At 51.6% G+C, this 13,431-nt stretch overlaps 2 protein-coding genes across 2 annotated transcripts; both read right to left on the bottom strand.

Moving 5' to 3' along the window:
* Window positions 1-706: 706 nt before the first annotated feature.
* CHS2_1 (Chitin synthase, class 2) lies at window positions 707-3,618 on the bottom strand (the record flags this gene model as incomplete). Its single annotated transcript, XM_065757340.1, has 5 exons — window positions 707-1,424; window positions 1,478-2,222; window positions 2,302-2,756; window positions 2,780-3,333; window positions 3,391-3,618. 5 exons carry the CDS (start codon window positions 3,616-3,618, stop codon window positions 707-709), a joined length of 2,700 nt encoding a protein of 899 aa, XP_065614109.1.
* Window positions 3,619-12,076: 8,458 nt separating this feature from the next.
* N0V96_005237 (uncharacterized protein) lies at window positions 12,077-12,662 on the bottom strand (the record flags this gene model as incomplete). The annotated part of the gene is made up of 2 exons (XM_053197608.1): window positions 12,077-12,394; window positions 12,507-12,662. 2 exons carry the CDS (start codon window positions 12,660-12,662, stop codon window positions 12,077-12,079), a joined length of 474 nt encoding a protein of 157 aa, XP_053044979.1.
* Window positions 12,663-13,431: the final 769 nt, after the last annotated feature.

Here is a 13,431-nt window from a genome sequence, read left to right as displayed (position 1 = left end):
ACCGACTTGTGTGATTTTCCTTTTGAGAATCGGATCCCGTAAAGGTCAATCTTTTGCGCATGTTAAGCCGGAAAAAGACCTGATTACATACAATCACACCTCAAGGCTTCACTGAACCAATGCACATCATCGTATCAAGTAGAATTCTGTTTTCTTGTCTCATCATCATTTTCTCAGAAAAGTTGCCCTCGTCTATTCCAACCCACTTCTCTAAACCACACACACCCCTTCCCACGAATATCCCATCCCGCTTACCCCGCCAAGAGGCGCCTCATCAAGGTTGACCACCGCCGCCACCCGTCAAGGGCGGTGGAACGATGTTGAACCTCGAGAGACATGCAGAATGAATGAGAATGAAAAATAAACTCCAGTGAAGGCGGTTCCATGGTGATATCAGAGAACCCGAAACGCAACAAGAGACGGCGGGGGCAGGTAAGGGCGGGAAGAGAGAGGATAGGCAGGGTTGAGCAAGTACAGAAACGCATAGCAGTGAAATAAAAAAAAGCAAAGTCATTAGAGTTACATCCAACCCCGTGATCGTACTCAAAACATGATGGAGGAGGTTGGAAACTCTCTCCAAAGTCGTGTTCGCCATCCACATAGCCCTCTTCTCCAAAAGAAAGGGGTGGGTATAATGCTCACGAAACCAAAAGTCGTCAGAAAAGTAATCATCCCCGCTACACATAATGCTCGTATCCACCAGCAATCATACACCTCTGAACATGCGGACGACGAGGAACCACATCGCGCCAATGAACTTGAAAGACGAAAGACCCGCCACTGACCACAATACAACCGACATGTAGATGTTGGCACGGCCGTCCGTATCGTCAGTGCTGTTGGCGGTGGGACTTATCCTCTCCAGGCCAGCGGCACTGAGGACGACGGCAGCAAGGCCAAAGTTGGAAATCATCCAGGCCAACACTACGACGGAACGGACACCACGGTAGTAGTCCATTTGAGCCTCAGCCTTTTGCGAGTCCGTAGGGGCCTTAACTTCCTGAACGAACTTGGCGCTAAAGACCTTGAGCTCGCGCTCGTACTGGGCGTTGAGATCAGCCTCATCGGGAAGATCGGTTTTTCCTGAACCGTCCTTGGTGCTGACGGTAGGCAGCTTCTCGGCGCCGTCATCACCCTTTGTACCCCATGAAATATCGTGGGTGTTGCAGAATGCGTATACGTTGAGAATGTTGGTGTAGGTAGGCGTCAGAAGCATGTATTGCGCAAATGAGGTGATCATGTGCCAGGGGTCGAACATGAGCAGCGAGGCGATCAACCAAATACCGTAAGTCGACATGACGGAAATGATGAGGGTGTAGAAGACCGGGTTCTTGAAGAGGTCGCTTACGTTGAAGCCGTTCGAGTCGTTGACATCAGCGATAATAGCCTTGACAGCAATGAACACAGCGGCAAACAACAGGTAGCTATTGACATGTTAGCAAGCTTATCATCATGCAGTCGTTCAGAATATACTCACATCATTATAAGCGCCCAGAAGTAAACCATCGTGATGTAGTAAGCACCGGAACCGGCTGGACGATTACCCATGGAGAGAACGAAACAAGTCATGAGTGAAATTCCGTAGAGCCAAGTGAAGACGACGCCAAGGATCTCGCCAGTCCTACCAAGCAAGTTGTCCTCGCCCAAACTTGTCGTAAGAATCTTGAAGACCAGGAAGAAGTTACCAATGGCAAACCAAGCGAAAATCATGTTGATCGTGTTGAAAACGAATTCGATGAAGAACATGAGCTTTCGCAGGATAGAGTGATCGGACCGGAAGAATTCGTAGAAGTGAGCAATGGCGTAGATGGCAGCGAAGAAGGAACCGTTCAACCAACGACGACGTTGGAGGACAAGCTCCGTGACGGTGTCCGGTACGTCAGTCTCGCCGGTAGCAGACTTGACGTACTGCAGAATCCAATGGCAGTTTCTCTTTGTGACAAGCTCGAAGCAGAGAATACGATCTTCGGCGAGGTACATGTTGGATGTGAAGATACCAGCGCCGGCACCCTCAAGCTTCTCACCAGCAAAGTACTTCTCCAGTGGACCCTGGCCGTTCTTGTCGTTCTGCAGGGCAACGTAGCGGTAGGCTGAGAAAGCACCAGGCAACACGGAAATGAAGCCAAAGGCGGATTCCAAGGGCTTATCAAGAATGTTGCTCATCTTGTACTCGAAGTTCTGTGTCGCCACCAAAGGGTTGAGGAGGTGCTTGCCGCCCGTACCTAGACACCTTGAGTTAGATATGTAAAAACTAAGAGCAAGTCATTTCAAAAAAAAAAAAAACAAAAAAAAAAAACGTACCCAACATGGCCTTGATTTCACCACAAGCGCCGGCGCACATGGGCTCGAGGTCAAAAGCCTTCCAAAGATGGTAAATGGAGTTTCCTCCAGGCTTAGTACCAGCATCGATGAGAACACAAATGTTGGGGTCAAGAACGCGGCCGAACGCCTGGAAGAACCATCTGTGGGAGTTGATCTTCTTCGAGTTCTTCTCCTTCAAGCAGAACAGCATCTGAACAGGCTGCTGCTTGGGGACCAGGGTGACGACATCGTTCTTAATCGTCATGCCGACTTGGGAGGTGTATTCGTAAATGTGGGCCGTGACATCCTTGCCGTTGACCTGTTGCTTCGCGATACCCTCCTGGTAGACACCCATACCAGCCAGCAGTGCTCGTGTTCTGGGGTTGATCTTGCCACGACCGTCACTGACGACACAGACAACAATCTTCTTCCAGGCATCCTTGCCCCAGGTCTTACTCTCTTCCGGCTGCACATGTACTCGACGTTCTTCAAGACACCAATCATTGTCCGGGCGAATAAGATCTCGTCCTCATTGTACATGGTGACGACGATGAAAAGCTCCGTATGTCTCGGCTTGGAGAAAAGCCTCTGTCTCAGTGTGAAGTTGTCGTCGTAAAAGAAGTTGGGATCGCAAGTGGCGGCGGAATAGCGCATGTGGGTAAACTCGTCACGCTCGCCGTGGGGAAGCTGGTTAAGCAGTCTTGGGGGCACGGGGCAGTCGAGAACCAAGTTTCCGCGGTACAACAGAACCTGCTTGACGGTCTTCCACCTCTTGATACCTCCTCCAGCTGGTTGTGGTGTCGGGTTGTCCTGGTATCCTCCATCGGTGGTCATAGTGTCCTGATGAGGCAGCATTGGCCTGTTGTCTTCATACTCGTTGTATCCGGTAGGTTGATCGTAAGGGTGTGCAGGATCGTGGGGTGAAGGCTCGTACGACTGGTTGTAGTAGGCGTCATGATGCGCTTCCGGATTGACACCGTAGTCACCATGGTTGACTGGTGTATCGTAACCGCTCAAGTTGCTAACAGAGTGCTATGTGCGAACATTTGTTAGTCCAGTTCCATATCAAGGGTCTCGGGCTTTGCTTACTGCTGCATTCAGTTGTAATTGATCACTGGGAGTGCCGTAGCGGCCAGGTGCCATGGGGATATCAAGCTGAGAATGAGGGCTGGGACGTCCATACGGGTCGTCGACATGTTGAGGAGGAGGCTGGTGGTATCCTTGCTGTGCCTGGTTGTTGAATGGGTTGTCCTCCAGCTGGTAGCCATGCTGGGCCGGCTGGCCTGGCGAAGGCGTACGATGGTACCGGGGGTCCATCCGGTCGTTGTAGTAATCGTCGTCTATAGGAAGAGAAGGTTAGGTTTGGCCGTCTACACAAGCAATTTGCCGTAAGTCGGAAGTAGGATGTTAGGGAGGCAAGAAGGAGGTAGTTGTAGGAGAGGAAAAGAAGCTTGCGCCACGGAAGGTGCGTATTCATACTTCCTTGATGCAATATGCGCCGGACAAGCAAGCTCTTTGACAAAGACAGTGCGGTCAGGTACAGATGACGAGATGATTTGACCAAAGACCATACATAGGGTAGTAGAGGATTGTTGGGGACAAATCGGGCCTTGGGCTTTGTGCGGGAGGGAGAGAAAGATGTGGGATGAATGACGCCAAGGGTCAATATCAGAAGGGGACCAAGTTACTTGCCTAAACGATTATACGACATGGTTGCGATGGTACGGGGGGTCAATCACAGGAACCAGTGTCTGATGTTTGTGGCCAGGAGAGTCCGTGGGTGGATATGAATATGGATCGGGAAGACGATTCGCGTCCCTCGGGGAGAGCGGGATGCTGCTTCTTGGGATGCCGGCGGCGTTGTTGGCAGTGCTGCGGATGCGCCGTGCTGTGCAGACTTGGATCTTGGCCAGTCAGAGACGTTGTATCCGTAGGCGTTAGGTAGATTGAGGTGGGCGCTGGAGGTAGCGAGTAGGTAGTGTCGCGGGGAGAGAGGAAGGAGATGTCGAGATGGAAAGTGGATAGGATGGGAAAGTTGGGACTGTTCGGCGCTTCTCAGAGAGTCGAGTCGCAGAGTTGCAGTCGCGCAGCAAGACAGTCGCACCTTCTCTCTCTCTCTCTCTGTCGTCGGATCGGTCTCTGTCGGCAGTCCAACTTTCAGGTAAGCTGAGCCCCTATTCTTTTTTCTTTCTTGCTTCTGCTGCCCCGTGAGGTAAGGTACTGAGGTACAGTTGTGGTGGGTAAGGTGCGCAAGGTTTTGCTCGTGCTCTCTGGCCTTCCAATCCCAGGCAGGGCAGGGCAGGTTGTTCAAGGAGGTTGCCGGTCGGGTTGCACAGCTTGAGGAGGGCTGTGGTGAGGAATGCGGTATGGCCGCGCGGGTCGGTGCTCAACTCAATGCGCCTGACGGGTTTCGGGGTTGGACGGGAGAGATCCAAGGGGGGTCCTGTGGTCCTGTGGGAGGAGTGAATACCTATGTGACTTGTGAGGGAAGTGAGGAAGAGGAGGAGAAGAAGGGATGTGTTCAGTCGAAACGTTGAAAGGTGGGAGAGGTCAAGGAGAACGTCTCTCGAGAAACCTGGGAAGGCACGGTTTCAAGCTGATTGAGCCGTAGCAGATTGTCTGCGGGAGGCAGGGCAGGACGCAGGATGACCAGGATGGGACCCGGGGGGGGTTGTGTTGATGGGATGGGACTTTTTTACTTGGGAAGCGGGAGGAGGAGTACCTTACTGTCGCGACTATGTACCTATGGACAGGGGTATCGATGGTTGAAGGAGCGACCGCAAGTGCGCAGTTGCCAGTCACAAACAAGCTGTGGAGGCTTTGGAAGGGAAAGTACCCGTTTAACACCGTTGCGCAGCAGCAACACCAGCACCTCAGCCAGCCAGCCAGCTACTGTAGTAGCAAGACAAAACAGGCGTGGAGCTGTGCAAGCGCAGTCAGCCTTTTTTTTGCTCCATGAGATCTCATACTACGTGCTCCATACATAATTACGCGGTATCGGTAAGGCAGTGTGGATTCCAAGTTGGAGGAAGGATCCGCAACTAAGGTACCTATCCTACGGATAACAGTACAGTAGTACCTCTTAGTTTTGCGCCATCCAAAATGGAGGTTGAGTTGTCGCGTTTCAAGTGTGGCGCGGCGCCTTTCGCTTCTTTACTCTTGATATCGGCTTAGTGCCAGATTACATTGCCTCAAGTACCTGAGGTACCTTATTAGCAGGATGTGCATATTTCAACACCTCCAACTTCCTTATGCCTGGCAAGAGCTTCGAGAAGACTTCTCAATGTGCGGACAGTGATTTGTGGCCTTCATCGGAGCAATTGGGGGGGCGGGTGACGTCGCCGCGGGCCTCACGGGTGGACATTGTCAGGGTCCCCCTTCGGCTCTGAAAGCCTGCGGATGCCAGCAACCCAAAAAATTGAGAGCCTGAGAGGTGGTGGTGGACTGTGGACTGGTGGTGCGTGTGACGAGCTTAGCGGGCTGGCGGAGAGGCTTCCATTTCGGAGAGGGGGGCAACCAACAGTAACACCATGGCAATTGGGGGGTCCCTGGCTTTCCAGGTTTGGGTGTGAGGGATGCGACTGAGTACGGACCATGATTGGGTCCCTGAAGCAAAAAAGCACCCAGGCCGGCATTGTCGCGCAAATGTGTGGATGGGATGGCCACGCCAGAGACGACTGCAACTTTTTTACATGAAAGTGACGTGAAAGTATGTCCCTAATTTGCAGATATATCATACTGCTGTCCAGTGCTGCATGGCAAGCCGTCAGAAATGTCTGTCCACATGTCCGATTTCCCGCCCGGCCTTTCTGTCCGTTCATCTGCCAGACGTTAGCATCGCCTTCAACAACCTTTCGTATTCTCTCTGCTGCGGTGTGCCTGCATAGTCCGAATCTGAATCCGAATCGAATCCGAATCCAAAGGCTCAGTAAGAACACACACACACACACACACACATCGTGATTCCTCCCACCCTCGACTTGGAACTTGGAGCCCTCTTTCCTTCGTTCCTTCCTTCTTCTCTCCCCCCATCTCCCGAGCGCAGTTCTGTTCGCTGCGCCGCGCAAGGTACCCGCGACGATCGCCAGAGATTCCAAGCAATCAGCAAGTGCCGCAACAGCCGTTCGTCGCCCATTCGATGTGTCGCGTTCCCGTGGTTGCATGTGCTGCTGGGATCCGTTGTTTAATTCTAAGCAGAGAGGCAGAGGGAGGGGCCCATCTTCCGAAGCCTATTGACAGGGTAACCGGCGCTTTCCCTTTGATGACCAGGGGTCAAACGCTGTGGGGCCCTGCTTCCTCACCAGCGACCACTCACCGTGTCACCTCTGACTTCAAGCATGGGCCATGAGGAGGAACTCCGTACAGTACTTTGTAGATACGTACCTATACAGACATGCGCATCTTGCAAGTTGCGGGGGCTTAACCTTTGCGTGTGTCTCCAAAAATAAAATTAAAATAAAATACGTAGTGAGAGAGAGAACTGGAAAGAGAAGACGTATCGACGCCACACCTGCCCCAAGGTGACGACGCCTCCACGGATCACGGCCTCCAACCACCTGTCGTCGTGCGCCAATGTGCCTGCATGCTTTCCCGTTGCGTCTCCACTTCGAGATGCTCAGCCTCACTCCTCGCTTTTGCTTCTCGGATTCAAGCATTCACCATTCAAACAATTCCCACCATTGGCACTCATTGTCTCATACACAATCCGCGGAACTTCACGAACCCCAGCGCCCAAAACCTCGCCTCCGCCAGCCCTCGAGGACCCTTACCTTATGCGCGGAATCTGCCCTCACCGAACAAAAGCCACCAACCCGGACTCGGCTCTTTCCCCGCCGACGCCACACACCGACCCGGGTGGCCTTGTTCCCCGCCATTGGGGCTGAATCGCCTCATCCGTTGCCAGAAAACCTGCTGCGGCCACAACAGGTTCACCCGTCGCTGCTATTCGCCTCTCTCTCGCGCCTAGTTAATCCAATGGGCTTCCTCTAGGTCCATCCGCCTTCTCGACAGATGACGCGCACTCGCTTGAACATCCCAGGAACAGGAATATGGAGAGATCTATCCGATTCCTTCCCATCCCATATGCCCGTTTCTGAGCGATGCAGAGGAAAGAAGGCCTTACCTTACCTTACCTTACTTTACGCTCTTCAGCTCGCTTCGCTGACCGAGGCATGTGGCCTTGCATTGCTGTTTGATCGTCATATGATACCACCGTCTCCGAGTGGCCAAGCTCTGTCCCCGAAAATCTACCCTCCAGTACTGGAACATAGCTGACTTCCCGTCAATGACGATAATCCGATGTTGTTCCCCAAACTCAAATCAATCCGAACTCTACATCACACCCTCTTTGCCGCATCTCACAGTCTCCATTCTAGACCGAGCCCTTTTTTCCCCCTCTGTCCAGTATTTGCCGACTTGCGGGCGTCCGTCAGTTCCCTTCCCCCCTCAAAAAGTCCTTTAACCTTTTGCTGTCTGCCGTCTTCGGTGCCGCGGTCTCCCTAGTCCCTCAGCTCACTTTTTAGACTTTGGCGGGCCAGCCCGAGGTAAATGCAGAGAGCATAGACAAGATACCAATTGTAACGTATCGCGACGGTTGCGACGATGCCAAGTTGTTGGTTCCCGCTCAATGGAACTTGAAGCCAAGTTGATTCGTCCCTTATCCTGTGAAGATGCGTGTTTGATGGTGGCTGAGCTTCTGTGGACTGGTATGGATAGGGCAATCACATTACAAAGCTGTGTTTGTGTTCGTAATTATTCTCCTAAATGGCTGCCTAATTCAACTGAGTCAAGTCAAGGACTAGTAGTGAGAGACTCATCGTGCAAACGGGGTGTGGTCATCCAAATCCATTATGGAGAACCTCACTCCCACGCCAGCACTCAATAATTGGCGAGAGATCTGATTTGAATCTCGATCTGACTTACGCTGTCGAAAAGCCGAAGTCGAGAACTCGGGCTACTCAACCTGTGGACTCCAGTCTGTAAATTCCATGGACTATGTGGCACTAGGTAAGTCTATAGCAAGGACAATATGAATCCAAAGCGCCAGAATCTGTAGACTCCGGTTGGGAGGTGAAATACTATCCTATGCCCGTCACGGTGTTTTCTCTGTGGAACGAACAAACCAAGGCAGAAATGACCTCACTTGACAAAACAAAGTCCGATGGCGAAGGATTGTGGCCTCCATTAGTAATATACTTTCGATGCTTGACGACGTCGATGGCCTCATAAAGCTCGTCGTCATGGAAAACCACAGATAAACGTCAGACACGCCCATCCATCTTCCTTCTCTATCTAGTGAGTATTCGCGCCTGTATTGGTCTCAAGAACTTACGAGGCATGAGAACTTCACGTCCCGGTCCAAGAGATCACCAAGGAGAGGTGACGCCGCAAGAGCGCTTTCAAGACCTGTCTGCCATCATCTGGCTCATGAGCTTGCAGACGGCTGTATCTTCCGGTGAATCTGAGGATGAGGTCTCAAAGGTCGAGGCACAAGCCGATCGAGTTGCCCTTCTGGCCCATCCTCTATGTATCTAGAGGATACGGCTACTTTTACAAGGAGATGAGTCTGCTCTGCATGTGGTGTCGTCTTCTTAGATGACCATGATAACTATGGGACAGGAAACAAGCGTACGAACACTTAGAAACCTCCAAACTTCACTACTAGTGCATCTCTGAATGTATGCCTGAGTCTTTTTCACACTATTCTCTCCGTGATCCGGCGGTTTGAAACTTGGCGCTTCTAATCAGGCCAAAAGCTAGAGGGAGGTTGAGGGTAGGATCAATGGGCCAAGCCCAAAATTACCAAATAGTACATCGGGGCGACGTGGACGTCGTCGTCACCCACGGTCTGCCGGAGGGGGCCTTCGGGCCGCACAGCCACCGGTCAGCGGATCGGAGTGTGCGGGCTTATTCGCGGCTGTATGTGCGGGCTAAGCCGCAGGTGCACTGCTTCGGGCGTGAACATTGAACATCCAAGTTTCTCAGAGCTCTTCTATGTAGATGTTTCCTGCATCTGTGGCGTAAGATGAAGAGCCACCGAAACATGGCGAATTATGGATCTGGTCTTATTAGCGCAAAGGTATTCAAGTACGGGGTACTTACACTGCAGAGTGCAGGTAGAGTTACAGGCCGTCTTGTGACAACCGTTTCCCACGGAAAGAAAAGAAAAGCGTTTCAACGAAATGAAGGGAGGATTGCGGGGGGTTACAACGGGCGCCGGGGGAGCACCGGCGACTAACTTCTTTTTCGGACCCCAAACCCATACGCTAAAACGGGCCCCCTCCAGAAAATTGGTATTAGTGAATCTAATGCTGATGATTATCGTTGCGGGATCATCAAACATCTGACATGGGAGGGGACGTGAAATTTGGGGGGTTTGAAATTGGAGGGAAACTCTCAATGGTCCCGGGTGATGGATGGTTTAGACAGAAAGAAGCATGTGCCTGCGAATGAACGTTAAGGCCACCAATAGAGGCCCGGAGCTTGTTTCCGTAAACCTCGGCCGGAAACAGGTACGACGAACGGAGTCCTGAAAATAAAAATGCCTCGCTTGTAATTGCGCGATGATGATAGCCCGTATGGGTCTTGTTTAATTTGCGCTGGGCAAAGCGAGGCCATGGGCCTGGAAGATACGCATGGGTCGGTTGGTTTCTCCTGCCTTTATCTGCAAACACGGACCTTGTGTCAAGATCCGTTCTACACGGCGCGATCTGCCCCGTGTTGTTCCCTCAGTAACCTTCCGTACGAGACACCGAAGCCGGCCGGGGTCCTCCGGCGTGTTCCGGGGTTGCGGACCATATAACAGTTGTTCCGAATGCTGGATGGCGCGGCTTATGGCAGGTACGATATGGGTTCGTTGCTGCTTATCTCGGCGTGACAGCGCCCGCTTTCTTTCTGTGAACGTCTTCGTTTGGAATTTTCATGTTGGCTATGGTGTAGTAGCGATGAAGGTTAACCGGATTGGATTCGCAATAAGACGGCGTTTAAGGTATTGAAGAATCAGTCATGTGAGCGTGGCCTCGAGATGAATCGAGAATGCTCGTCAATGGATGCCTGACTTTGAAGCCCACTTCTTGATGACTTCTACTGCGGTTTTGACTTCTTAGAGAGTCGTCTCATCGTTTCGTATGTCCATGTATATAGTTTCTGCGAAATAAACTTGATGACACACACTACTGTGAAAGAAGGAAGCTGGCCAACCAAATGTGCCTGTCGACGAGCGCGCCCTGTCAAAGTTCCCTTGGATATTTAGCTTTCTACAGATAGCTCTCTCAGATATTCTTTATAGGTATCATACAATGCAAGAATGTACTTCAAATGGTGATTGCTGTGGAAAACTGATGGCAAACCTCGTAATCAATGTCCAGGTCGAAAAACGATTACCTCGGACAATTCTTGCGGCGAAGACGTTCGCTGCCCCATAACTCCAGTGAGAATCTGGGGTAAATCGTGTTTCTTGGCAAGCATCTCTCGAGGATGTTCCAAGAGAAGTTCGGATATGTGGTAAAATCCCTCTATCTACGTTAGGAGTTCTGCTACGCACTATCGTTGTAAAGACCCAGACATTTCTCGAGAACATTCTAGCTTCCTCTAGTTCGTAAAGCATCAGATGTAGTTTAACTTGGTTCTGCTTCGACAGGAGGCTTGACAAGCGTCTTCCGAGGCTCGAGGTATCGGAGAACCCCGGGCATGGGCTAGTTTGGCGTTGAAATCCCAGACCGGAGCGTCATTCATGTTTGAGGGTCATATTTCTTCTCATATCTCCGAGCCCCAATCTTGACCTACAAATTTTTCATGGCAGAAATGCGTAGCCTCTCACACAGATTCTCCCTTGCCTTGGCATCTCACGTGAGCTGTCTGATTGAACCCCAAAGGTCCCATCCGTTTCCAGGTCATGGGCCGGGGGTAAGGTATCTTTGACTAGATGCCCGGCGTTGCTCGATCGGTCTCATCTCGCTCTCTCTGCTATGTGATTTCGACATCGTACTATTGGACCTGAAGCTATGAATGAGTACAAGGTGATCTCTGTTCGTTCATATAGGAACATGTAGCAAAATCGTCTTGAGTACGCGCCTCGTTGCCGCTCCACAGCCCGAATATAAAGCGAGGATTCTGCTCTCCTAGGTGCATCGGTGCGTTCATATTGCATCACTTCGGGACGATGGTGTTTGGTGCTTGGCTTAAGATTGACAGCATAGGCTCATCCCACTGTGCGACGTTTCCGTTATGGATTTATGTCCCTCTTCCGCGCTCGCGGCCACTCTGAGCCTTTCATGAGTCAATGTAATTCATCTCTTGGTTGTCATAACCTGGTGGTAGGTGTACAGCAAGTACCAAAAACAGCTCGATATCTTTCGTGACAACAGTTGCTCAAACAGACGTCCGAGAGGCTGATGGGAAAGTGGATGAGAAGAATTGAGGAAGTATAGAGGTATACCCCCCGAGGACGAACTCGACGAGGGGAATGCCCCAAGTATGGTTAGGTATCCGCCGTGAATTCTTGAACATCGAGCTCAGCTAGCCAGCTATCGCAGCTCCTTAGAATATTGTGCTGGTCTCCTATCCTCGCTCCGTTTTCATACATCAAATCCTGTCTTACGATAACAAGACAAAGCAACAAAACAAATCCGTACGAAGCGCGCAACTTTTGATCTCAATAACGCCTGCCCCATTTCCCTCACTCATAATCCGAACTCGAATCGAATTGATCACTTCCCGTCTCTGCATCAGACTCAGACTCGTCGTTGTCGTCGTCCTCGTCACTCGAATCCGAATCCTAGTCCGACTCCTCGTCACTGGTGGCCTCGATGTTGGACTTCTTGGCTCGTGACTTGTCTTTGGCCGCTGGCTTCGGAGCCTCGACTGCAGTGGGGGCGCCGCCGTCTTCCTCAACGTCCTCGACGTCGTGGCCCATGGCGCGCAGCTTCTCGCTGATAGCGGGCATAGCCTTGACGAGAGCCTCGTATTGGGGTACTGTGAGGGATATGCCCTTCTTGCCCGGCAGCATGTCGCCGTCCTTTTCGTAGAACTCGCGGATGTTGACAAAGGTTGTGTTCTTGAATTGGGAGAGGCCTATGCGACGCTTGTTGGAGAGCTGCGAGAGAGCGGAGAACCATGTTAGGAGGCCAAGCTAGTTACAGGGAGTGAACTTTTTTTTTTGGGAGAGTAGATGCAACAGACGTCGGAGGTCTAAGGAGAAAACTCACATCCCAGAAAGGGTTGCCGTCCTTGTCGACTCCATCTGTGCTGGCGCCATTCTTTGCGGTTTTGGTCTTCTTGTTGGACTTGGTGATGACCTCGTCCTCGGAGTCGCTACGCGAGTCGCGTGGGGCAGCGCGCTTAGTACCCTTGGTGAATGGCATGGTTGAATGGGTTTTTGGCTAAATTCGCGGTACCAGTGGGTGAAATGGCAGGTGATACTGTGGCTTAACGCAAAGCTAGAAAGATTGGCGCGATTATCAAGGCTGAACTTGAAAAATTGAGACGGGATCTCTGATGTGTTGTCGATCGCATGCACAATGAGTTGTCCTTGACCTTGCAGGCGCGTTGCGGTCAGTCGAGTAAAGTGGTCTGTCGCGACTTTCAGTAGGTGACGTAATCGGATGGACCCAGACATGTGACGCGGGGGCACGTGATGGGCCATGGCCGACGACTTGAGATACCTTAGGTAAGCACATAAGGTAGTTTGGGAAATTTAGCTAATGAGGTGCTTTCCGGGGGAGACGTTGCACGCCAAGGACGGGAGGGAGTAGGGGGATAATTTTGCGGCGCAGAGGACCAAAAGACGTTAATCTCCAACATTAAGACCCTGTCGCGTCACTCGATGCAAGGGACATCGTTATCTTGTCTCACCTCGAGCGCGCATCTGCTGCCTCCTGAACCAGCTGAACCAGAATGGTCCTTCCACGGCTGCTTGAGACGTGTTTCAACCCCATATTCTTCTGTCCTTCTGTCCATCTGTCCATCTGATTCTGCGCCGCACTGCCCATCCCTTTCCCCTATTCAAAGCTGATGATCCCATGCCTACGGAGTACAGACTCAACAAGTATGCCGCAATTATTGACGATCCAACAGACGGTTTTAATAAACAAGTGGAATCAGAGCAACCAGAGTGGACAGACACTGCCCAGA

This window comes from Colletotrichum fioriniae (genome assembly GCF_027942845.1).
Source record: "Colletotrichum fioriniae strain IMI 355084 chromosome Unknown scaffold_5, whole genome shotgun sequence".
NCBI lineage: Eukaryota > Fungi > Ascomycota > Sordariomycetes > Glomerellales > Glomerellaceae > Colletotrichum > Colletotrichum fioriniae.
Note: the sequence above shows the minus strand (reverse complement) of the source record. Positions and strands in the feature narration are given on the sequence as shown.